At 38.7% G+C, this 27,540-nt stretch overlaps 1 protein-coding gene across 4 annotated transcripts in view; it reads left to right on the top strand.

The window, feature by feature from the left end:
• Window positions 1–496: 496 nt before the first annotated feature.
• Window positions 497–27,540, top strand: part of SRPK2 (SRSF protein kinase 2) — a 100,049-nt gene continuing 73,005 nt past the window's right edge. For all 4 annotated transcript variants that reach the window (XM_082009194.1, XM_082009192.1, XM_082009193.1 and 1 more), the window contains exon 1: window positions 497–1,216. In XM_082009194.1, the coding sequence (XP_081865320.1) occupies window positions 1,179–1,216 (38 nt within the window). In that variant the 5' untranslated portion in view covers window positions 497–1,178. The remainder of the gene's footprint in view (window positions 1,217–27,540) is intronic.

Genomic DNA, 27,540 nt, shown 5'->3' with positions numbered 1-27,540 from the left:
CTTCTGTTTTCAGAAATTCCTGAGCCTTTGTGTCTGAAATATGTGTAAAGAGAGAAAAAAAAAATCAGGTTGAAGCTGTCCCATTGCAGAATGGTTAATCCCAAATAGCTTAAGTTTACTTTGGTTGTAAACAAGTGGATATAGTCGTAACGTTGCGCAGGTTTTACCAGTATTTCCATAGGTGGCACTACGGTCTCTGGCGAGGATAGGGTCTTAAAATGATGCTCGCATCCGTGACGTTAGCCGTTGGGTGTTTCTTTTGGGTCACAGACCTCGACTCCACAGCTCCTGGTGCACTCATGTCCCGGCAGTCTCTCTGTTCTGCTTCGACAGGGTCTTGTCAGACAAGTGACGGACGGCGCAAGGCTGCGGCTCCCCCCGGTCACAGCGGCCCGCGTGGCCCTGCTGGCGGCGCTGCCAGGCGGCTTCTGTTAGGACAGCAATGGGGTGTCAGCCCTGGTTAGCCCGGTGGGTGTTTCCGCTTGGTCGTTGCAAGTGCTAGATGGGTAGTTAATAGAGATTAACAAAAATGAAGGAGAATGAACTATTACTTTTCGAAGTCTGTTTGAAGGAAATTAGAGGCAGGGCACTAAAAAATAAAATTCAGGTATGCGTAGCGTTTTCCATGTCTGATTTCTAACCCATGTGTGAAAGTAGTGATTTAATATTTAATTCTTTGTGACAAAAATGATTCAAAGAGCCATATTTTTCAGGGCTTTTGATCTGAAGGTTTTCGAGGGTGCCCAAGGCAGTTTAGATAACTAACCGGGAAGATAATCCGTGCCATAAACCCTTTGTTTCGGGTTTTTTCTCTCAGGAACTCACACCTCCGCGCACCCATGGCGTTAAGATTCGCCCGGTAACCGTGTCGGCTCCCGCTGAGGAGAGGCGCACCCCCTCCGGCACCCCCCTCCCTCCCACGGAATGGTTCCGCCCGCCGCCGTGCCCAGTCATGTGCGCGGGCCGCCCCGGCCCGCCGCCTCCCGCCTCGTCCCCTCAGAGCGCGGCTGGGCCGGCCCTCGCACAGGCAGCGCGGCTGCTGCGGCCTCCTTCCGAACAAAAGGGCGTAGGGAAATAAAATCGTTTGGTTAATAAGATTTCGGAAAGCGAGGGCAGGCTGTCTCGGTTGTGAATATTTTCTGATTTTTCCAGAAATCAAGCAGAAGATTGAGCTGCTGATGTCAGTTAACTCTGAGAAGTCGTCCTCTTCAGAAAGGTACAGCTGCATCTCTTGCATGAACGATTCATGGTGTAGCATTGCCAAGCAGCGGCGCAGGGCTTTTTTCTTTTCCTTGTCAAGTTTGCTAGCATTATTTACGTACTGCATGCTGGTTATTGTACCGTATCCATCGAACCTCTCTTTTTGGTTAAGCTTTGTGCATTTTTGCAGAGATTTATTGATTTCTTTTTTTTTTTTTTTTTTTAATGAAGCCCACTGGGCTGCAGCATGCAAATCGTACTACAGCAGGCTGCTGGTTTATGTGTGCTGGTGTTGCAGACCTTGCTCCTTCCCACTGTCATGCGAACAGCATCTCGACTTCTATATTCGTTTTTAAAGACCTCGCGTTTTTGTTGTGTTGCAGGAAACCGTTCCACGGTTGCAAAGGGTTCCTTTCAATTTAGATGCATAGGAAATATAACTTGGTGAAGCGTTTCATGTCCTGTTATGTGGAAAGGGAGTGTCCTTTGCAAAGTAGCTCAGGAATCACAAATCTTCCAATTAGTCACATTCTGTAAGGTAGATGTGATCCTTGTTCAAGTCTGTGCTAGGAAATGGAGCAGTCGCTGCATGCAGTAATGGTTCGTGCCTGCAGGTAAGGACAAAATGACTCAGAAGTGTTTTTAAAGCAATTATTTTACCTGTCAATCAGATTATTACAAATTCAATTACCTGTTTTGCTTTAAAGAAATATTTCGAGGTACTAAATGCATATGAAGTTTTCTGATGTGAAATAACCTCTTGGTGATTATTTTGTTGATTTTAAGTGCTCCAGCCCTGCTCACTTCTGCTTGCGACTGAATTTTACGAGAGTTTTTTTATTTTCAAAATTGCTTAAGTCCAGAGCAACATAATGTGTGTGTGTGTGTGTCCCCAATTATTGACAGTAATTATTTCGGCTGTATGCAAAAGACCATCCAAACGTTCTATTTTGCCACTTTAACATTTGACGTTGGCAAAAAATACAGTTATTAACTATAGTTATTAATTTTAAGGACTCGAACTGTATGTGTAGATGAAATTATTATCTAAAGTACATTTTATTGAATGTCTCAGCATAGAAAGACATGATAGTGCACTGAAAGCTATCTTAAGGAAACAGGCTAAAAGATATCTTTCAAAATGAACGAGTGGTGTGTGGCATGCATTTAAAACCATTGCATGGTTTTAAAAAACAAAATGAGCAGTTTAATTTGATTTATAGGTATATTTGTGTGAGCTACATAGAAGCAAACTGCATTGCCTTTCACCAGCTGAGTATAACAAAATATCAGCAATGAGAGATACAGAAAATGGTGGGGGGGGGAATGGGTTGTTAAGTCACCTTTCCAAAATGGAGAAATATAAGGAGAGCTTTGAGAGGTATTTTATTTATTTATTTATTCAAAATTAAGAATAATGAAAAAAATGTTAATGTTTGTTTACCTCTATCCCACCCTGATGCCTAAAATTTTTAAATACAAGACTAATAAAATGGTGGTGATAATAGAGAGGATGATGGGGTGAAAATAGTAAAGGAAACAGGTGTTAACTTGATTTTTGGAAAGACATTTGTTGGCATTCCTGGAGGGGGGAAATTCGGTACATAATATAGATCTTTTTTAATCAATATGAATGTTATACAGCACCTTAAAACTGATCAGTCTGTTTTTGAGCAAAACATGCTCATAGTTGAACTAATGGTAGTCCTAGATGAATAGGTCCCTGTGAAGGATTGTAACACATAATTAGAGAAAGATGTATTTGTCTGAGATCCGTTTAAACACCTTTCATTAAAAAGTAAGCTTTTGTAACAGCATGATGCGTTATCTTGCAATAAAGATTAAAATGTTAATGTTGTATATGCACATATACATATTATATTCCTCTTTTGAGGATTTAAATATGTGGTACTGTTCCCCATGAGGTTGATTTGACACATCAGCTGCACAATTTACGTGGTCAGTTATAAATGAAAACAACTTTCTATACTATTTGAGATTTTTTTTTTTTAAATAACCACATTTTTTTCACCTATCTAAAAATAGACAGAATTTTTTTGCAAGCTGTTATGAAACAGTGCTGTCTATCATATTAGCTGACAGTTCCTTTCAAGGCCCTTTGAAAATTACTGTATAACGTGTTTTTAAGGGAAAAAAAAATTATAGTATTGAGTGTCTGAACTGCTAAACTGTCCTGAATCTGCTGTATAGCAAAATTGCAGTGTGTGTTCATGCCATACAGACATGAAAATAGGCATGTTTTTAACAAACAGAAAGGGAGTTCATGCTTGCATATTTTTTTTATTATCAGATTCTAGTCTTGCTCCTAGTGGTTGGACTTTCTGAGGAGCTCAGATTCTCCGGGTGGAAATGCCGGGTGGAAGATCTGAGAGTCCATGGCTTGTTTCTTGTTTTCCACCCTAGCGGAGGCTGCTAGAGAGTGCTTGCATGGCAGGAGAGGAGGGGAGGGAAGAGGAGGTGCTCAGTGCATTTACAGAAACTGGTGAAATGGTAATAGAGAAGGAATTGAGGGAGAAGCCCATTACTTGCCTCTTTTGTTGGTCTTTGTTCTTACAAGAAAGACAGTTTAGTGTTTGTAGGTTTTCCTGCACACTTGGCAAGTTCAACGTGTTACCCTATTCTAGAGGAAAAAAATGATGAGAAGGAAGCTGGAATATAATGGGTGGTTTGGCTGTTATAGAAGCTCAACATGTTAGAAATCCTGCAGCATTCTCTTAGGATAGTTGGTTGTTACATTTTTAAGAGGCTTTTAGGATACACTAGCAAGAAAGTGAGATGAACCCTTTGGTTGAGGGTCCTCTGAGATGTTAAAGACATTGCAGCATTGAAAAGTAAATTAATACAAACCTGAGACATTTTTCGTGGTGAGATTCATCCTTCCTTTCCCCTTACCTCTGCCCTAGAAAAACTGTAATTGAAGGGGGGTGGGGAAAGAGATACCTGTGTTTTGGCTTGTTATGGGCTACTGCATTAATCCGACACAGTCAGACAGCATCTATAAGTCCTAAATTTCTGAGTAGTTAATGCTGCCCGTGTATGTGTTAGCAGCCTGTGACAAAGTCCTTGTCCCGTGCTGATAAGGTAACCCAGGTAACTACAGATGCATGTGTGCACGTGGAGGGTTACAGTGGATCTGTTACCTACTGTAACTTGTTACATGGAATTGATTTGTTTGGATGTCTGAGCTTTAAGTATATTGTGGAAATATTTTCCTACAGCATGCTTACAGTGTGACACACACCTGGTTTCTTTATCTAATAAGTAGTAATTTAACTACTCATGTACCCCCATGTTCTTTATGTTTCGATGGGGGCTGCGTGAGGTTGCTTGTCCAAACCTGGCAAATGTCATTAGAAAGCAAGTAGCAACAGCCAGGCAGAGGAGGATGGTCTTTCAAGAACCTTTCAAGAAAGCAAAAATACTTTCCTTTCTGTTGTATGTTATGCACTCTTCTCATGTATGGTATAGTCAGCCCTTTGAGCTGTACAGATTTTATTTTTTGCTTTTTTAAGGGCTTTATGGAACTCCTTGCAAGTTTCTGTTGCTTTTTGAGAACAGTCAGTTCTTCCACATGGATCGCTTTCTACTCTTTAGACTGCAAACCTAATGTGTATAGTATTTTTCTTTTTCATACTTTCGGACAAAGAACTTGGTGTTTTTTTAGATCTGATTTTTGGCTTCTAAATTTATGTCATCTTAGCAATGCAGTTTGACCACAGGTTATTTACTGGTAAAGGTTATAAGCAAGGCTGATAAGTCTGAAGTATTTGACCTGCTCTTTTCCCATCTTTCTGCGAAGGCTGCATATGCATGTCTCTTTAAAAGGAATTTCTGCTTCACTGTTTTTTAAAAAAAATTAATAGCAGCCACTCATGAGCAGCCTTAAAGTAGATAACTGATGTGTGTATAATTAAATTTTCATTGTTTTGAGGGGTTTTATAAATAGCAGTAAAGGGAAGGTACTTTAAAATGACAGTAGGACAGCAAAGTTTGTGTTATTCAATGTGTAGAAGTATTTGAGGTGGGGTGGTGCGGGCGAGGTTTAAGGACAACTGTTGGTGTTTGTTTTTTTTTCCCCCCTTGGGCTATGTATACCCCTCTCTTTGTAATTTATCTTTTCAGAGCAAATTAATGTATTTCTCAATGCTTTTACGTGGTTTCTTCATCAGGTCGTGCCAAGAATGCAGGCAGGGATAAAGTAAAGGAGGAAGAAATCTAAAATAATGAGGAGGAAGAAAAAAGATGGAGACTGAGTACTGTCTGTTTCTTTTTCTAAGAAGAGACCTAATGTTAGTTGATGTAAGAGGCATTGTGAAACAAGTTATGATGCTGAAGGATTCCTTCAGGTTTAGGAACATGTGGGGTGGATGTTTTTTTTTTTTTTTTTCTCTTTTTTTGTGTATGTGTTTTTCTTTTTTTTAATTTAATTGTCGATGCACTACTTCTCCTAAGGCAGAAGCATCACTTGTAATGAAGTACGGAAATAAAACACATATTTAAAAGTGGAAGAACCATCAGTTCACAACATTCAGTATGAACCAACATTGCTGTGTGTCAGATAAATGTTTTGGAATAATTCTTAGATAATAGGGCATTGTAAGGTAATAATTCTGTTGTTATTTATGTAACTAACATTGAAACAAAAAAATAATTATCAGAATAATGCAACTATTTCATCAGTGCCACTAACTTTTACATATGTTTTTAAAATAACATCTTTTCTTTAACTGTCTTCCTGCTTTACTTTTTTTTTAAGTGTAAAAGAAATATTGCCTCACTTCCATTCCAGGACAGTTTAAATTTATTTTTAGTCATCACACAACTTTAATTTTTCAGTTTTGTTTAAAATAATATATGATAACAATGAACAGTGTATGTTTTTTCCCTTTTTTCCAAAATTGCAAGCTAATACTGCTGTTTGTTGTATTTTATCTCAGAAGTAGAGGGGAAATCATCCCATCTTAATGTGAGCCCTACACTATTTGTCCAGGGAGGCGCTTCACTACCAAACTCTTGTTTGGTGACAGCTCTCTTAGACTAGATACTTAATTTCAGATTACTAAAATTGGACCAAATAAATCGTATGTATTGTGTATTTTTCATATTAAAGGTGTCACAGGATCATTGTTTTAGCATGCAAGGCTTTTAAGTGAAGTATGAAAGGGATGTAGAGACTAGGAATGCTGCAATGTACTGTTGTGCTTGTGTAAAAAAAACAACCCCAATATGCAAATAGCCTATTGTAGAAGGAGCCACTTGTGGAGCAGCTTTTTCACTAGAGGTGATATTTTTAGGGGTCACTGTACTCTTTTTAGAGCTGATAGTGCCTGTGTCAGTTTATCAGTAGGCTTTGAAAAGATTTAGAATTTGAAGTGTATTTTATTTTTCAGTGATAGACTTTGTTTATTTCTGTGTCTGTCTGGAATTTCCTGCTATACGTAAGAAATTAATGTACTTTGATATTTAATCACAAGTGAAATGTATCATTAGTGTCCCTACTATTCAGATGATCTTCTGTGTACTACTTGATTTTTTTAATTATTATTTTTATTTTGAAGAGCTTTTCATCATGCAGTTATTTGTGGGATATTTATTATAGGAAGGTTTCTAATAGACCTTATGAAAACACAAATCTCAGTTTTTGGCATTTACTGTTGGAACTAAAATGAGAGAACTTTGGGAGAGATTGAAGGTGCTGGGGGGTTGTATGAGGTTGTCCTGGATGAAAACTGTTCACTGGAGACTAATTCAAGCAATCCAGTGATGTTTAGAACACAGTTGATGGATAAAAAAACAGGTATGTAAAAAATTTCAAAACTATGACTTGAACAATATACTTTCTAAGGTGAATATTTGTATTACAATTCTGCTTCAGGGTAAAATGTCAGTGGAAAAAGTAACAGGTCATTTTAGGCAAAGCCTTTTGTACTACAAATTGAGTTTGTTTCATGACCTGAAACTTTCTGCCTAATCACTGTTTTAACCATGACTTCACTAAAGTGTCCACTCCAGGTGCCTAGACAGATGGTAATACGGGAATGTTACCTGATAGATTGCATAACACAGTAATAACCTATGCCAGATGACTGCATTTCTGTTGTTGCTGTGCTGTGTTACAGGATAAATTAATTTGTGTGGTTTTCTGCATCTTCACATTATAAGCTTACAAATGAATAATAAAATACTTAGATGTTCATATAATTCAGCAAATTTACTGTGATATGTATTTGCGTTGATCTGCAATGGATATAGTTGCCACGAGATGCTAAGCAACAGGTTAAGCAAATGTATGCCAATTTAAGCATTCAATTTTGTTGCATATTTCATGTATTATAAGGATATTATCAGGAAATTGTGCCATATCTCAGCTTGTGAGTTGCTGTGAATCCTGCCATACAGTTTGGAGGGTATCCATCGGTCTTTCCATTTGATCGGAAAAAAACCTTTTCTGTCCAAAGGATGTTGTGACCCGAACGTCTTTTTAACTAGTTCTGTCTTTAGGAATTTTACTCTCCTGAGCCAGTATCTGCCCCAGGTGCTTCTGTATTTTCTTCAAGACTCACCCTTAGGCTTGGGTAAACTCTCTGACAAAATCCAAACAGTCACTGTTACCTTAAAAACAAAGATGACTTTCATATCATCTAGGATGCCTACCAAAGTCATGCTGTCGATTGTGACTAGATGGATAGTGAATTGCTGTTTCCTTTTCTTTTGTTTCATTCTTTTTCTCTCTTCTTATTCTTTAAAGCTCTGATTACGAAACAAATGTGTGCAGCTGCAAGCTCTGCCTGTTATATATGCTACAAACGAAGGAGTGCCAGTTCTGTACCACGTTTGTCTACACAGCTTTCCGCATCTGATTATAGCTTTCGATCAGTCAGGCTGGTTGATTGCTTCTGTTCCATGACTGGACAATGTTCAAGACCAGAACCACATCCCATGTAGATGTTCTGTTCGTATGAAATTTTGGCCATTGTCTTTAATAGGATGTTCAGAAGGCACTTTAAATAACCTCTCTGTACTGATAAATGTGTCCTAATTCTAACTTTGTTGTTTTAGCAGACAACAAGATAAATGACTGTAAATTAGTGATACCCTCATTTACTAAAAGGTCATATTTTCTTCTCTTAAAAGCTTGTGAAACATCTGTATTTTAATGTTGTGCTGGTAAATCTTGAAGACTTTTTTTTTTTTTAAAACCTGGAGCAGCATAATTTCATGGAAGGGAGGAGAATTTCTTAAAGCTACTTCTTACTTGGCAGAGTGTCACTGGAGTAACATGAAATATTTTAAGAATTCAGTGCTTTTTTTCATGAAGCAACTTCCTATGCCCCAAGTCTACTGGGATGCTCACAGCCTTCCTGAGAAGGCAAGGACTTGTCCTCGCTTCTGTTGCTCAGTACTACTGTGCATGGGGATAGACTATTGTATATCTTTTTGGGGGCAAAGAAGGTCATATTAACAGAAACTCTTCTTAAGCTATCTGTTCTGTGTTATCAAAGCTTATGTATTAGCAGTAGTTTTGGCAGAAACTGTGAGAATGGTTTTCATTATTAATACTACTATAAAGAGACAGTATTATTTTCTTTTGTAACCACTGTATCAGAATATCCAGCAGTGATGATTTTTTTTTTTTTTTTTTTTTTTTTTTTTTGGTGGAGGTGGAAAAGGGGTCTGAAATTCCTATGGGTTTCAGTGGGCAGCTGTTTTGTTATTCTCTATCCAGCATCAGGACCTGCAGATTCTTGTTCTCTGTCATCTTCAGCTGCTACGGCCATTGTCCACAGAAGCATTCAGTTCCTGCCATGTCCACATACCAGACAGACTTATCAACCTCTGTTTATTCCGTGCCATGAACTAGAATGGAAGATGTTTGGAATTAACTCTGCTATTTATGAATCCTCCTATAAAAGGATTACCCATAGGAGACCACGTATGATGGTTTCCTCAGAGTGGTGCTTCGTCATCCCCAGTATGACATCGTAAAGCCTTTCTGACAGCACCTATTGCGTATGTGACAAGAATCAGGAATTTCGACTGCTGCTTGGTGTCTTAACTATGAGAAGTGTCTACTTCTGAGAAGACTGTAATACAGTTTTGGACCAAGACTTCCCTAAGAGACATTAAAAAGCTGATCAACTACAGTAACTCTGAAGTACAGTTTTATTAATTAAAAAATTTCATTCTAATATAGAAGTACGAACAGTCTTTATATACTTAGTTTGAAGTCTGACTTGGCTTCTTCCCAGGTAATTAATGTTTCAGAGCATTAGTCTACAAAGCCATCCTCAGAATGCTTATGTTTCACAACAGAAGTGAAAGAATGCAGAACTTACCAAGAAATCACTGGCGATCAAGGAAGAAAGGTCTTCCCCTTTCTCACAAGTACTCTTGATATGTGTGCGTGGATTACTGAGACAATGAATTAATGTAGACCCTACTCCTTGTGCACTTTGGCTGTAGTATGCTGTCAGAAAATGCATATTTTTTTGTGCAGACCAGTGGTATTTAAAGGTGCTGTGGCTCTTTATGGAGATCTGTTTACAAATTTCTCCAAGGCAAACTTGTTAAATATGTTCCTGTAATTTAATTTACATCTACCTTTTTATCTGTATTTTTGCTTTATTTGTGTTACTCTTCCGTTATAATGGTGTACAGTTGAGTCCTGACTTGAAAAGAAAACACATAGGAAAGATGTGGTCAAGATTCCTTTCAAACATGTTTAGCACATAGGAATTTCAAGGGCTATTAAAAGAACTGGAGGACATACAATTGAAGTAGAATGGTGCCTGAGAATGCTAATACATTTTTTTACGATCATAAATACTCAGTGGTTTACAAAATGCCTTAGAAAAACTGGATGGAGCGCGTTCTAGTAGATGCCTGGACAGCTTGAGCAGGTATAGACTACCCTGAACTCAAATCTAAGGCAGATTTATACACTTCGCCTTCAAAGTGTTACTGGTAGCTTTGCTAAGAAACTTGCTGAAGGTGTGTGTCCTTTTAACCAGGCCAGTTGTTAGAGGTAGCCCAGTGTGGAGGGCTTTGCATCCCAGGGGCATACCTCCTGTCCCAGCTAAAAGGGTAAGTTGCAAGATGGGCAGTGTGGTGTCGGGTTGACGGTTGGACTTGATGATCTTTAAGGTCTTTTCCAACCTTAATGATTCTATGATTCTAAGACTGCTGCAGTTCTGTGTCCCCAGGGGCAGCCAGCAATCAGACTGAGTGCATGTTCCCAATAGGCGGGCGTGCATGCAGACATGCTCACACACAGAAAATGCATACGCAGCTGGCCACACAGATCAACAGAGACTTAAACCAGCGGTTTTATTGGCACCCACATAAACGTACACAGAGCACTTGAGCAAGAACTGCATGGACAGCCCTGTCCTGTTCCTCCTTTCCAGCTCCTCAGGATGGAAATCCACTAGTGGATTTTTCACAGAAACTCACACATGTGCTATACGGGTCGCCCTAGGAGACAGTTTTAAATGGTCTGTGTCGTTGCTGAAGCCTTGACCCATCGGTGTCCCCCAGTTGTTGGCACCCTACACCCGTGAGCTCCCAACGTTTGTGTTCTCACTCCAGTTGCTGGTACTTAGATCTCTTACCTACTTGCTAGCCAGTCTGGCTTGAAACTGGCTTGAGTTCATACATGCACACTCAGAATAGAAAGTGCATCCACAAAGGAGACAGAAATAGGGTTTAGTGACAGTATAGGATAGACTGTTGTGATGAAGGTCAGGGCTCAGTCAGACGAGTGCACTGACCAGCCACCCATTTGCCCTGGACCTGCACCCTTTATCCTTCTTCCCTCCTGTTTTCCCATACTTGTTTCTCCCTTATCCACCTTTATCCCTGTCTTTCTCCACCTCTAGTGCCTTCCCCTAAACGTTTCATAACTCCTTGCATATTCTCACAATCCCACGGTAAGTTCCTGCATCCCATAATAAGTCCTGTACCCCTTAAGGCAATAACCTGTAGTTTTCAAGGTGTTTTTGGGAGAATCCTCCTTGATTCATCTGGGTGGGTTTCACGCTGGGGGAATATGGTCTAATTGATGGTCTTGGGAGTAGCTGATTCAGGTGCTGCATTTTCACTGGTGAGGTTGTTAGGGTTTCTGTACCTGTTGTTCTGCTAATCCTTGCTGGATCTGTGTTTGTTATGATTAGCCTTTAATCAGATAACACTGGTCTCCCAGGGACGTAGTAGCACCTGTCAAAACTGGATCTAGGTCTGTTTAGATTTTTGGCCATCTGACATGAGCATCCAAAAGATTGAAATTAGCTGGGGATACAAAAATGCACAATTCCTTTGCTACTACTTCTCAGTCTCATGGAAATTGGGTATTGCAGAGTTTTGTCTACTACTTAACTCTATTCAGTTTATAGACCTGTATTTCTGAAAAAGAAAACTGAGGTATCTTCTGATGACGTGTTAAATATATACTCTATGCTTCAGACTTACACCTGCTGGAGATGTTAGGCTCACACACCTAATGATGGCAAAGCTCAGCAATGACCGCAAGCAAGTAGTGCTACTTATTCTGCTGAACTTGTCCTCTGTGCTGCTTGCAAAACCCATTTGAGGTAAGATAGCACAGGGACGCATAATAATAGTAAGGAGTTCTGGAGCATGAACTAACTCAGACTAGACATCCTGCCTCTATGCGTTCTGGTCAAGAAAAGAGCTGTCTGATAATAGCAATCAAAAAGTATTTCTTAGGCCAGTTTAAAAGAGGCAAAAAGCAGCTATATATCCTTGTTTAGACAAGCAGTAATGTCTCCAAGGTGGGCAGGAAGGTCGGTCATCAATCTGACCTGCAAGCATCAAGAGATTGCTCAATTCCTTTGCAAGGTAGCTGAGCAGGCAAAAAACACAGACCCACAACGTGTATTAGCCAATATTTGACTATCTGACATCTGTATTCATAAAACCTGGCATGTATTATTTCTACTGTAAGAGCCCAAGAGCAAGCTAATACGTGAGGGTTTGCCAAGTTGCTTCTCTCGGGAAGAAAAATAGATGATGTGATTTGAGGGTTGTGAGATCTTTTTTGTGTGTGTGTGTATATGCAGTCCTGTTTATTTACAAAGCATGTAAACAGAGCTCTGTTTGCTTGAGCAGAGTAGAAACAAAGTGCAACAAGCAGCTATTTTGCTGATGTTTTCAAGTCTGTCTAGCAAGTACTGTACTAACCCCCCCCCAACCTCAAAAAAAACACCACCCAAAAAAACCCACGCAGCTCTGTCTCCTGAGATCAGGCACTGCATTTTTTGCTGGTTTTTTTCTGCTTAAAATACAGAGGCATATGTAACGGCAACAGTTTCCCCAACTCCTTTAATTTCATAATTGTTATTTATAAAATTCTTAATTCTTTGCACTCTTTCCAGTCTGACTGGATCTGATGTGGAAGTGCTTTGGACAGGGTTTTTTTTGTTTGTTTTGTTTTGGTTTTTTTTAACAGCTGTTGGGTAAAAGACTTAATGTTCCTTTTTAACTTAAAGGAGGGTATTCAGCCTAACCATCAGCCTTGATTGCAGCCAAATACAGAATTCTTTAAAGAGCAGCTTGATCACAGACGACATTTTTATAGGATAACAATGCCATACCTAAACTATAACTTTCAAAAAAGCCTTTATGCATGCTGTAATACCGTTATTCACTTTCTGGACTCTACAGTTTGTTCCCAGGTCACGTTGCGTGGCATCTGAAGACTCCTGCCCTTTGCTGCAAATAGCTCTAGTCGGGCCTTTCCCATGGACAGGTGTGAGCTGCTTTAGGATCTGTCTTCCCAGGCTTTTGCCAGGTCTTCATTGGACTTCTCTAGGGAAGGAGTGTTCAGGTTTAATCCATCCTGGTTTGTTGTTTTTTGTTTCTTTGTTTGTTTGTTTCTAAATTACTGCGTTTCTTCTCTAAAAAGCCTGACTCTGTAATTGCATCATGCTTCATCACCTTGCTCCATTGGTCTAAGCCTGCGTGAGTCAGCTGGAGCTGACATACACGTTGTCTTCCTTAACTCCTGAAAGCTTCTGAGACTCCTGACTTCCCAGCTCTCTCAACTTCTTCTAAGATCTTGTTGTTCTGTCCACAGCTAGCAGTTCATGTGTGTACTGGTGCCTGCAAAAAGTAATCTGAGATTCAACTGCAGTGAAGTTTTATATGCAAATAATGCAACAGGTTTATCCCAGAGCTTTCCCTTTATCCCCCACCCCAGTCCTCATTCCTGTTGTGCCCCTTTTTGTATAGGTACCATCTGCTCACAGTCCTCTGTCATCTCTTTGCTTTGTTATCCCCTGCCTTTGCTTTTGTGATGGTTATTTGAAAATTTATTTTAAAGGACTGATCCATTGAAAGAGATGCAGATTATGTGAAGAGAAAGTTGAGAGACGTGAAAACATAGTCATAGTACATTTGCTTCTGCATGTATATATATATTTGGTAAAAGTTTTAAAATAATTCAGTTATCAGCTTGTAATGGCTAGAGTTCACAAGAGAAATAATAGGGTTTATTGTGATGTAGCAAAAAAAAAAAAGGTCCAATTTATACTGAAGGGCAAAAATGTTAGAGGCTTAAGATATATTATTTAACACTGATTACACAACAGCAGTGTCTGTTGTTTATCTTGACTTCAGCAAGACTTCTGGCAGTGTCTACCATAACATCTTGAGTGACAAACTGAGGAAGTCTGGGCTAGACAAGTAGACAGTGAAGTGGCTTGAAATCTGGCTGCGCTGTTGGGCTTAAAGGGCTGTGGTCAGAGGCACGAAGTCCAGCTGGAGGCCAGTCACTAGCGATGTTCTCCAGCAGTCATCCTTATCTGGGGCTAATACTGTTTAATATCTTCATTAATGACCTGGCTGATGGGACAGAGTATACCCTCAGCAAGTTTGCACATGATACAAAACAAGGAGGCATGATTAATGCACCAGAGGGTTGTGCTGCTGTTCAGAGGGACCTTGATGGGCCAGAGAAATGGGCTGACAAACCTTCTGAAGCTGAACACAGGTAAATGACAAGTCCTGCACCTGGAGAGGAATAACTTCATGCACCAGTACAGACTGGGGGCTGACCAGTTGGAAAGCAGCTTTGCAGGAACGGACCTGGTTGACAACACATTGGACATGAGCCAGCAAAGAATGAGGCAGAGCATTGCCAGCAAGTCAAGGGAGGTGATCCTGCCCCTTTACTCAGCCCTGGTGAGACGTGCTGGAGTGCTGTGTCTAGTGCTGTGCTCTCCACTACTAGAGACCTCTAGAGGGACATACTGGAGCAGGTCCACTGAAGGGCCACAAAGATGGTGAAGGGCTTGGACACCCTATCGTACAAGGAGAGGCTGAGAGAGTTGGGGTTGTTCAGCCTGGAAAAGACAAGGCTCCAGGAAGACCTTACTGCAGCCTTCCAGCACTTAAAGGGGGCTTATAAGAAAGTTGGGGACAGACTTTTTAGCAGGGCCTGTAGTGAAAGGACAAGGGATAATGGTTTTAAACTAAAAGAGGGCAGATTTCAGGTGCTTTTACCAGTGTGCATAAATAAATACCTGATGAGCAGGTGTAAAGATGACAGACTTCTCAGTGGTGCCCAGTGACCAGAGAAGAGGCAGAATGCACAAACCGAAATACAGTAAACTCAGTTCAGACTTAAGAAGAACTTTTTATTGTGAGGGTAGTTGAACACTGGCACAGGTTGCCCGAAGGGCTTGTGGAATCTCCATCTTTGGAGATACTCAAAGCCAAACTGGACGTGACCCTGTTTTGAGCAGTCAGGTGGGCCAGGTGAGCTCCAGACGTATCTTCCAGCCTCAACTGTTCCGTGACTGTGTGGAAATAGAGTATTTGGACGAAGCTTGCATTCTGAAATTCATCTGAGACTGTAACAGGAAAGACACATACTAGAGTTCTTAAAAGGTATTACTTTTTTTTTTTATATGAAGCCTTCTTACATCAGGACTTTGTTTTTCTGACTTCTGTACTTAAACTATAATCCTAAGACTAGTTGCTATTTTAGTTGGTCATCTTTTTCTGTTGAAAGCACCTTTTTCAGTAGTCAAGTAATTCATGTGGGAGCCCATAGACTTTCTTTGATACTGTTCTATATATTCTTGCTTATACGCCATAAAATTAATTTACAGGTTAAAACCTGTAAAAAAAGCCCGTCCGAAAGATGTCTGGTGCAGTTCTATCTCTCTGGCTATTTGTTTCCCCTTCTACAGTAACTGAGGCTTCACTAGCTTTAATACTAAATCTTTGTCTTTTTCCTCTAGATATTTCTAGAATGGTGTTCAGCTGTTTTGCATCTGTGGAAGGGATTGGGTCTCAGATCTATAGGCAGATGTTTTACAGTGGACTTAAGACAAGGGTAATCAATAAGGGAGGGATTTGATTGTTATTCGTCATCTGTCCTGGATACTTCAAAAGCATATACTATTCCTGCATCTTAATTGCTGATGCTCTGAGTTATTCATAGTTAATTATGCTTTTCAACTATTAAACATTCAGCAGATTCTAAAATAAGATTTGGGTTGGGAGGGGGGTTGTTTACTTATTTATGGTAAATTCATAGCCTTCATTGTGACAGAGAATGCTTTTTACTGAATTATATTAATAATGTGATAATTTAACTCCTTCAACACACACGACTAATATACTTGTCATATGGCAAGTAATACAGAAACTTTCCCTTTTCTTGGGTAATCTCATCTTTATTCACTGATAACAAAACCATCATTTTGGTTTCTGTGGAAACTGCTGTGAGGTAATAACTGGGCAAACTGTAATGACTTCTTCATAATTAAACACCTAGAAGGTTATTTTTACCTTACATTTTATCTTTTAAGTTGATACTAGCCCATTCTAAGTAATAGAATGCAAACTGCAGATACTCAAAAATACAGAAAAAAATGGAACACTCAGCTTATTGACTAGCTCATTGATAGGCATTTGGCAATGAAACTTTTTTATAAAAACAAAGGCAGATATGGAATAAGTATTTAAAGTGTTCTGTCTTTAAATGAAATGAGAACTTTTAATGTAAATAGAGATGGGTAAAAACTGATTCTGAGTTTGTAAAATTTACTTGTAAAATACATTGTACTGCATTTTTGTTAGGATAGGCACGTTGTAATAATTAGTGAGCTACAGCTATTTTTATAGAATGTAAACCTCAGTGATTTATATTGTGTGTACTGCAAGCGTTCGGTACTATTGCTGTCTCCTTCCTTTTTAGCCCCACCTGCATGTATTTTGTGTCCCCTGTTGATTTGTTTCTTTCCTTGATGGGATAGGAGGATCATAGGCTACACTACATCAACTTATGTTGTAGCTTTTCAAGTAGTGCTGGTAGCCTGCTGTGTGACCTAGATACTAAAAAATCAGTAGGCAGTCAAGAAAGAAAATAATTCTTGCTATATAAAAGTGATTTTTTTTCTTTTTTTGGAAGTGGGATTATATGGAATTCTTAGAGAAAGATACCGACAGGATTTTCATACTCAGTCTGACTGCAAAGTTCAGTCACAGATGCTTTGAGGGATTATGAAAGGTATTTCTTATTTTGACTGTAATAAAATTTATATTGTTTAACAGTAGCGCTGAGATGATAAACTAAACATTACGTTCTGTAGCATGCCTTTCTGCCAGTTTTTTTTTAAAGCCATACATAAATGGATCACAGTGAGTGGTTTAATTGATTAGAGGGGGCAAAGTATTGATATATCTAATTTTAATTTTTTTTTCAAGTAAGCTAGTCCTTTTTTAATCAAGTCTTCCTGAGTTGGAAATCAAAGTTTTGTAATTTAAGATGTAGATGAAGATTGAAAGTCTTAAAGTTTCTTTCTAGTTTTTTTTTTTGCATGTTTGTTACTGTTGTTAGCGTTCAATCCTATAATTTCATATTAATGCAAAAGTCTACTTTCAGTTACAATGTTCTTTCACTGTATGCAAGAGAAATTGCTACAACTTCAGTGAAATACAGACTGGCTTCCTTATGCCAGATTGGAGGATTTAAATTGCTGTTGTGTAGAGGTGTGGGCGATGTTGACAAAGTGTCAGTGGAGGTGATCTGTTCAGAGTGAATCACTAACTGGATAGGAAGGTGAAAACTTGAGAGTTTGTAAGTCAGCTTTTATTTTATACATTTTGACTTCAAAATGCAAATCTTAAGGGGCAGTTACTAGAAATCATGAAATGTACTATTTATAGTACTAAGTTGTACCATATTATTGTACTAAGGGGCAAAAAATGTTGTGAAATATAGGGAAGAGAGAGTAATATTTATACTATCGTAATAAATATATCCTTTGTCAGTATCTTTTTTCCTTAGTTTTATGGTCTTCATGCTAGTTAAGTTTGGAAGTACATCTCGATACTGCTAATTACTGTTCCAGTGTTGCTGACATGACTGGTTCAATTTTTCCAAAAGCTATTGAATATACTGTGTTTTGCCTGAGTCGTAGTATGCATTACTTAGGGTTTCTTTTTTATCTTTTTTTAAAAAAACAAACCAAAAAAACAGTTTTAGTTGATTGCACGTTTTTGTATTGGTATACTTCAGAACAGTCCAAGCTCATGTTGAACTAGAATCCGTAAACATAACTGAGGTGATGGTGGTGTTATGATGTAGTTAGGTTCGTTAATGAGATAAATACAAAAGGGAAATGTTTTATTCACCGGAGATGCTAACATCTCTTGTATGATTTTGATTTGTCTATTTAAAAGTTTTTTTCAAATTATTTGATTTTTCTTAAAGACTGGGATTCTTAGTGTGAAAGAGCACATATATGTTTCTTACAAACAAAGATGGCTAGTGGAAAGATACAATATGTATACACTCTGAGAGAAGGATTTTTTTTTTTCCCCCCAGTTTTTGTTTTTTAGGAGGAATGAGACTTCAGTTTTGAGAAATTATGTTTAATGGTTTCTTGTAAAGCATAAGTATAAAGGCACATGTAAATGCAATATATATTTTAAAATTCGTTACATATTTAACTTAGTTGAGTATTTCTTGCCTTATTTTAACAGAAGGTGCTGAATTTAAAAATTCACCTGAGCTTCTCTTGCTTCTGACTTGTTTTCAGTCAGTCTTCACACTGCGACATTGTTTTGTTGACTTTTTTTTTAATCATAGTCCCTACTGTTGTTTTACCTGCAGTTTGCAAACATGAAAGCATTATCTAAAAGAGACAGATACTGACTGACGCTGGTAGAACTCTGATTTCAATGAGCTGTATTAATTTGTACCTGCATTGATTGCAAGTACCTATCTCCATCTTCTGTTCCTGTTTCTGGCTTACTTTTACCTAGCTTGATGATTGTAACATCCATGCCTGAGGAAAGCTTGATGTATCTCCCTCCAGGACTCATCAATAATTGTATTTGAATTGTCCGTAGGGTTTTAGGCAGAGCACCAGAAGTCATTACTCTCCCTCTGGACCTGATTGTTCTGGGTCTGAAATGATGCCAGCCTATGGCAGTCAAAGCAAAAGGCCTGTGTTTGATTATCAAACGCTGTTGTATTCACAGTGCTTTAACTTCTAGGCCTTTTTCTTCATTCTTGCAACCAGTGTCATTTTTATTTCTCCGTGTCGTGTATGACGTTATGGATCAGAAAAGAACTAAGGCATGCTTGTGATGATTCTTTACTATTTTTAACAGACTTGATTTTTCCTTTTGATGTAGCTTGTGGTCTCTTGGAATTTTTTGATGTTACAGTGGGAGATAGCAGTTGTTCTCCAGCTTTTAGCAGGTGCTCGCTGTGTGTGTCTGCACACGCGTAAGGAGCGAAGCAGGGGAGTGTGAGGACTGCTCAGTTAACGTGGCAGCACTGCTGCCCTGCTTGGGTCTGCATAGGCCTATTAGGGAATCAGTCTCTGGTAGTACCTGGGTTAAAGAGTTAATTCTGGGAATAGTATTAGTTGAGCGTGTCCCTCTTCAGTTCACTTTCCTACTGATTTCTGGCACAGAAACAAGTGTCTAGAGAGCTAGTGATACCTTACACTGTCCCAGCTGTCTTCTAGGTGGATATTTTCTGGATTTCCGGTTGGCAAATTCTGTAATAGGGTTTTGGTACTGGTGACATGACAAGCTTACCCGGATTCCTTATGCTTCTCACCAAACTGCAAGGGATAAATCCTTCTTGTATATGCTTCTGTGAGAAGGGCTGACCTTACAGTTCCGCAACTGAGATGAGTGGTCCTGCCGCAGCTTTTTCGCTTGCACCAGTCTTCCTCTCCCCTCTGTCCCCCCCCCAAGTTTTCCACCTTAATGAGCTGAGTAAGTTCACTGGGGCATCAGGTAAGTGCCAGAGCCTGCGTGCTGGATGGGGGCAGAGAACATGTGAGCAGGACAGCAGTTGGCATGTATGATGAGCTATCGAGGTGTTTTTTTGTTTTTTCCTAGCATAACATTAATGTTTAGGCTTTAAAACTTCACCTAGGACTCTCTGTGCTTGTTCTAAGTCAGCCTTAACACTTCAGCATTGTTTTGTGGACTTTTTTGATAATAGTCCCAGCTATTGTAGCTGCAGTTGGCAAACATTAAAGCATTAGCCAAAAGAAAATGTTGCAATTCAAATTTCAGGGTTTAACAGAAATTCTGACAAAAAAGAATGTTGATCTAGGTAAGTGCTCATTTACTTTATACAGTAAGAGCATGGCATGTCTTTCCGTGTATTTAGTAATCAAATGGCTAATAGAGTTTGTGCATAATTCCACATAACTGAGTAATTTAGCAATCCCTCTAATGTTTACCTGCTATGTAGTCAGACATTTCTTTCATCTTAATGATTAGATAGTGAGATTTTCAGACTAGCATACTGCTTGGGTATTTTGGGTTTAATGTACATTGAAATGAAAAGTATTCTTGGGTATATGGTTCCTACTCAAATTACAAAGCCACTACTTAAAGGTCAATGTGGAAGAAGAGCTCACCTATAAAGCATAGACTCATTTGCTCTTGTAGAGCCTTATTGCCCAACTCCTTCCAGTTTGGAGGGATGAAAGTTGGGACTTCGGGGTTTTTTTTGCTGGATCCTAGGTGCCTCATAGGAATATCATGAGCATGACATTTTATCACCTCTCTCCAAAAGTGGGTAGGATAGCTGGCTATCCTTGCATTTTGACAGTTCCTATTTTTACAGTCTCTCTTCAGCATTACTTAATCCAGCATCTATCTTATCTTCTATTTCACAGCTCAACAGCAACAATTAATCTGTGTGGTATAAGGCATTTAATTTCTTGTCTAGGGAGTTCTTACTAACAGCAGTGGAACTGTTAGGCTTTTAAGGCATTCTGGTTCTGTTTGACAAAGTTTTGGTAATACAGGCATCGATACTTTTATAAAACCAAATGTTTAAGATGCAATAGTGTCATCACTGCTTGGGGACACATTGCATATTTGGGGAACAATAATTCTAATCCTCCAGAACAGGGATTTCCTTCTTGAAAGGGGAAGGAGGGAGAAAGGCTGATGTTAACACCTACGATCCCATGTTGGCTGTGGAAGTGAGATTTCCATTCCTAGTTTAGTTTAGCTGTAAGTTACTTAGTAGCGTAGCATTTTCACCTATGAAGATTGCACATACAGCACACCTTCTGTGGTGCATTGCCTCTGTATTTCTAAAAATGAAAATATTGCTAAGGCAAGGCATTGGCAATCTTGCTAGAATTCATATCAAGTAATGATGTGTTCACCGTATAACATCCTGCTTAGTGTATAATGTATGGCAACAAATAGTTACTTGTGGAATGACAGAAGGTGTTCCGATGTGTAATCAGTACTGTAGCTTTTTTAGACCAGTCTTGGGGCAGAAAATTCTTTTACATACTAACCCTAGTTCAACAGTAACATTTTAAGAAAAGTTTTCTGAATTGAAAGGGGGGGGAAAAAGCCCCACTAAAAACCCTTAGAAAATTATTGCATGTGTGTTTGCCCATTTCAGTGATCTGAGTACACCAGCCAGGAGCTGGAGATTTAAATGCTATCAGAGACTCGTTTGAAACATGAAAGCACCCATTACAGACCATAACAACTGTTTCAAGTTCACTGTGCCCAAAACCTGTTATGTTTTTGTGCAGGAATGATGTTTAAGCTTTAAAGATGGAACAGTCCATAGCTAGATCATGCTAGTATGAAAAGACATTTGATCTAAGCCTTGGTAACCCCAGGAGACAGGGCTGCCTTGTGGATATTCTCTTGGATATGCCTGTTTGGAGGTAGGAAGAGAATATTTACAATTCACTGAACCTTTGACAAGGTGACTTAAGGAGAGTGATGGCATTTGCTTTCTCTGGAACAGTTTAAAAGAAAGAGGGACCTGAGAAATTATAGTTCAAATATCAGTGACTAAAAATACTGCACGATTCAGTTTCATTCTGAGAAGAAAGGCAACACCTGGCAAAGGAACCCTGTTAACACAGTAAAACATAAGAGCTTTCTACCTCTGACAGACTATCTCAGCTCAAAATAGGGATAATACCCATCTTTATAAAATTTTCACTTGTTTATAGATTCTCTACATTATTAAAGTCAGTATATGTTCAAAAATGCTTTATTTCTTTATCATAATTTGCAATACATAATGTCAAATTAATCGGGTCAGTAAGACTTAAGATGATGCTGAAACTTCCGTAGAATGCTAATGGTTTTTCGATACAAGGCCATCTGTACTGCATAGACTGAGTGTGAGAAGATTTGTGCATGTGTGTACTGTTCCAGTATTGTTACAGGAGAAATGTTGGGGTGAATCACCCAGGCTTATTAAAACCTCAGCCTTTTGTTCTTTGTGAGAGGTCCGTAATGAATCACGTGCATTTACCGCTTAAGCCATTTGTACTGTATGTGTTACTGCATAGTTTTTAAAGTTCTATGTAAAATTTCATGAAGGGCACACTTTGTATTGAAAATACACGTCAAGAGCACAGTTTCACAGTGGCTTAAGCCTACATTTAAAGGCTTGCCTTATCCTTATTCTTCTGTTCTTTTCTAGCGCTGGCACTAGTGCTTTTGATGCAGTCAGTTGGATCAAGGTTTGATCAGCCTGAAAATTGCCAGAGAGGATTGGAGGAGGTTTTCATCTGGGTTAGGGAGCTACATAGCATCATGGCATGAGCACAAATGCAGGCAGAAGAAATGTCTGGAAATAAGCAGAATGCAGGACAGTCCCCCTCACTGGAAGCATCAACTTGGATCAGACTAAGTCAGTTGTGAAGCTTCACTCTGACAGTTTCTAAACAGATAATTCAAATAAATATCACTCAGAAGATATACTGAATAACAGCAAATCCAAGAGCTCATTACCATTGAAATAACTGATCCATCTTTTGTGCAGTCTTGTCCACATCATCTTATCCCTGCATTTGCACTCACTTTGCAACTTGCCTGTTAGGCTTCAGCTTGGCAGAACAACCTCCGAAAGTGAATAAATGAGTGCTAGAGCTGGTGGAAAGGAGGGGGGGCAGGTCTGCCTGCCCATGACTATGAGAGGAGCAAAACTGACTCTTTCACAGCGGCAGCGAGCTATCAGGTTGACTCTGTACATATGACTGAACCACAAGTCCACTTAGCGCCAGGAAAGGAAGAAGCAGGGAGATCAGCTCTCTGTCACCAAAAAAGTAAGAAAGGGAAGGTGATGATTTATTCGTCCTTCTGCTGTGCATATTCTTTTGCTGTTGTTTGTTCCGTGCCCTATCTTGCATCAGCTGTATCACTTGTGGCTCCTCTGTGCGCTACTTTTAACTTGTGAGACACAAACATTAACCAGTTTGATTTGCTTTGGGGATTTTTTTTCCCTGGATTTAGCAGGAGAGGAGCATGCAGCTGGAGGCAGGTGAAAAAATTTGGAGTAGGGAGTGTGACCTCCTGCTGTTGTAATGTTAATACTGATCATACTGATTTGTTCTGGATAGTAGAACAGAGAGATGGTTGAAAAATTTAAGAAAAAACTCTACAAGAGGGAGATAATGTATGTAAAAGTTTAATAAATGTAAAATGAAGGTCGTGGGGGAAAACCCTGTACATCTAGTGATGGAATCTAGTGCAGTTATCAATATTGGAGGAATACTGGATGCATGGAAGTCACAGCTCAGTGCTGTAATAGGACTGTAAGTGGGATGTTAGGGACTATCAGGAAAGGAATCATGAGCAGTGGATAAATGAGCAGTGCTTTGTGCCTTAAATATGGCACTCAGTGCCTGCTTGCCATCTCAGAAAAAGTATAATAAATGAATGAGAGAAATGACATGGAATTTATAAAATTGAGAGTGACATGAAAAAAGTAAATAAGAAATACTGTTTCACTCTTTCTTCCAGTACAGGAAGCTTGCAGGCAGTTTCTGAACAATTAAAAGGAAATTATTCTTCAAATATGGGCAGTTAAGTGTGTGTAAGTCCTTGCTACAGGATGTTAATGTTAAATTTTCATCAGTTCAAGAGGTGACTGAACAAGTTTATAGAGAAATACTTCACTGAAGAGTGTTAAATACAAAGCTTCCCTTGTGGCGCAAGAAGTCCTTACGGCAAATTGTTGCGGACTGGGACAGTGTTTGGGTATTGTCATGTGTTGATCATTGTTGTCCTCTTCCCAAGATGTCCAGGAATAGGGCAGTGGACTAGATGCAGCTTTGATCTGACTCAGTGTGGCCTTTTTTCTGCAGAACTCAAAGTAGCTATGTGTATTGTCAAGATAAGTTTTATTTTTGAGAAGACGGAGTTGTAATGTGAAAATGGCCCAAGTAAATCTAGACTTTTTCTCACTGGGTGCTAATGAACCATACTTGGCACTGATAATTTTTGAACTCTTCAGGTAACAAAAATATTTTTTGAAGATAAAAATACGCAACTGTTGACTATTATTTCTCTACAGGTAGAATAATACTTGCGCTGTTTTATGTTAAAACTACTGAACTTTGGTTAAATCACATGTACAGGTATTGAGTGTTGTAGCTTCATGGGAAGTTTTTAAAGAACTTGGTCAATGTAGATCACTGAACAAAGTCTTAGGTCTGTAGATAAGAAAAAATGAATGTGTGGTTTTGGAAGGGATCAGTAGTATATAGTAAAAATCACAAACTCAGTGTTCTTTTTCTAGAAAATAATTCTGTAATAGTCCTTTATTGTGAAGACTGTTCTGAAATGGTGTGTATTAAGTTGTTGAAGTGATTTCAGGTGCTAATCAAAAGGCCATAACTATTTTCTCCCTGATGATTATTACTTTTGAACATGCCATGTATAGAATAAAGAAATAAACTTATGCCTTATTTTTGAAATGTATACAGAAGTTATGAAGGTGTTCTGGACTGTTCCCCTCCTACTCTTCAAAATGTTTTTGATACTCTCATCCAGCTTTTTACCAGACTAGAAATTCTATTTAAAAGATGTATCTCCTCTGTTTTGCTGGAGGTTTTTTTGCATGAGTCAGATGTGCATTAGTTGTTCTCACTGTTTTAATTAAAGTGGCAGAGTTGTTGAGTCCTTATCAAGACAGACTGGGGTGGAGGGGACAAACCAGAATAAAACCTCACATCTCATCTTGATTCTTAGGTTAATCATCTAGAGTCTCTCTAAAGTCATAATCACATAATTCTTTTAACCACCTACAGAATCTTCTAACATAGGTGGTAGTTTAATGTCTAAAGTAAGAATAAGCAAGAAAAATATTTAAATTCCAAGAATAAAATTTACAGATTTTCAAACTTTGTAAAGAACTCGTAAAAGGAAGGTATGTAATCCTACATCTTCCTGTTTCTAAAAGGGGTTTTGGGTTTATTTTGTTGGGGTTTTTTTAGACAATAGACTGGTAAGCAGGTGTAAGACCATTTTTGTTGACAGTAGCAAGGTAATGACAGTATACATGGGATAGAGGCAAGATCATGGGGTTCACACAAAATTGGACAAACCTTTTTGGTACTTACCTGTTTTTGTTGTTGCTTTATGTATGCACAGTATACATTTTATATGTATTTTTATAGAAATAGGAGGACAAGAAGTACATAAAGAATTAGTGAAGTTATGACAGTGTTTTAGAGTCCTCCTTTAATCTGTAGAGAATCAAAACCAGAACTTTTTGTTGTGAGAAGAATATTAGTTCATAGAAAATGTCAGTTCTGTTGTCTTCCTAATTTGAGCAGTTACTGAATTAACCTTAGGACTTAGTATTAATGGCTTTAGGTTGCAATCCTGATTTTGAGTTGTTTAAAAAGTTAAAAACTTTAAAAATGAGCAGTTCTCGTCTACTCTTTATTCAGTCTTCTGCTTCTGTTACAGTTGAGAAGTTTCAAGCTACCATATAGACTGTTCCTACAGATAAAGGGAGTCTATTTTTAATTTAAATAGATTTAGCTGCTGCTTTCCTGTTTTCTTCATTGATGTGTAAATTCCATTCTCTGGTGCTTACATATGGTAGCTGGCATCACATCCACCTTGTCATTTGGGTGTGCTTCAGAACTCCGTCATGATTTCCCAGCTTAGTTTCCATCTCTCTCTCAGCAATTTGATTAGAGTCTTGTAAGTTAACTTCAGTCTTCATTTGCCATAGTACTGCCAAAAAAGTTTTGGTTTCACCCACACACTGTTTACTGAAAGCTACAAGCCATGTTCAGTGATACTGTGTTTATCCAGAGCTTTAGCAGTATTTTAAAATGCTGAAAATCACCCTTGTATAAAAATAAGTTACACCTTTCCCTTTTTTGTAGCAAAATGGAAAGGCACTTTTATAAGGTTAGTCATGAATATTTGACAGCATTCAGATTAGTGACAATCTAATTATATTTACCATGGAAAATACTGGTTTATTCTACTCACTCATCTATTTTGGAACTCCTCAAAAAGTTTCTTTAAAAAAAAAAAAAAAAGATTGCTGTAAACTTAAGAAAATAAAAGATTCCTTAAAATCTTCTTCACAAGTTTTCAATATTCTCGATACTTCCTTTCTTAAAAAAGTATAGTGTTAATGCAAGCCATTTTAGAGTCTGTAAAGGCAAAACCAGTATCTCAAAAAATTATGAAGTTATAACTTTATTAATGCTTTCTTGAACCCAGGCTTGTTTGGGAATCTGGATTTAGAAGATGTATAAATGAGATGTAGCATAGCTACCTCAAAGAAGGCCTCTGACGTTGTGTAGAAACCACCATGTAAAACTTTGCTATGTGGCAGGTCCCTGACTTTGGGAGTTGTGTGAACGCCAGCTGTGCCTCTTGCACTCTTTCTGCACGCTCAATAGATCCATAGATTATGTGCTTCTTTTTTTTCCCCTTCTCTCTTGGAAAGGGAAATCAAAGTAGAGTAAAAGTGCAAAAATCAGTTGTAACTGGAAACTAGAAATAAATATTAAGCAAATCTTTGCATCGCTTCTCACTTCCATTTTTCTCAAGTCTGGATTTTTATAGATGTTAATAGTTACTTGTAGTCTGCTAAGAATTAGAGTTCCCTTTCACCACTATGTACGTGCAGCACATGCTGCTTGAGTATTACACCCACTTGTCAGTCTATTTTTATTTTTTTAAATCTGAATAACAGTTCATGAGCAGTGCTCAAGAGTAAGATTGTACTCAGCCAAAATTTGCAATTTTGAAGGCAGGTGGTGTAACTTTGGATTTAGGGTGCTGTATAAGTTGCGTAACTCTGGACTGCAGTTTCTTCCTTCTACCAGACAGGAGAAAAAACATCCTCATAAAAATACGGTTTGTTTAATTGTGTTTCATTAGACTCTCTTTCTCACAAAACTCAGGGTTATTTTTAGCTGGGTTTTTACACAAGACACCCTTTTTTTTCTACAGGGTTGTTACAAAGAGCCTCCTCTCTAAGTCAGCCCGCTGACTGTCAGGCCCTGTAAGTGATGCTCTGTTTTAACAAGAAATCTTTTGATTTTGGAGAGAGTACAATATATTGGCAAGTGACTTAAGCTCCAGGCTTTGTTGGATATTAGTGTACAGACATTCAGTAACTCTATCCATGCTCAGGAAATGCAATGATCCTGTTTCTTATGAGAACATTTTTTTTAATCTGAGTACAAAATGAGAGTCTTAAATTGGATGCCTTCGCATTATAGTTGAGTCATTTTCTTTGCTATGGTAGTTTCTTTCCCCTCATTTCTTAATTTAAGAAGGGAAGGAATCCATAATGCAAGCCGTAGGTCCTTCAAAAGCCCTCAGCTTCTTATGTTCAGAGGTGACATCTCCACTTTTCTGCTGAAGCTCCCTGCTTGTGCTGATGAGGCTGCCAATATCTGTAGTGGTTTGACCTTACTGCGTGGGCAGAGGTATAATGACAGGACTTCAGGGGGACTTCAGAGCGCAGTGAGGTGAGCACCCCTTACTGCGCCTGCGGCG

Source organism: Phaethon aethereus (assembly GCF_964289735.1).
Source record: "Phaethon aethereus genome assembly, chromosome: 1".
Lineage (NCBI taxonomy): Eukaryota > Metazoa > Chordata > Aves > Phaethontiformes > Phaethontidae > Phaethon > Phaethon aethereus.
Note: the sequence above shows the minus strand (reverse complement) of the source record. Positions and strands in the feature narration are given on the sequence as shown.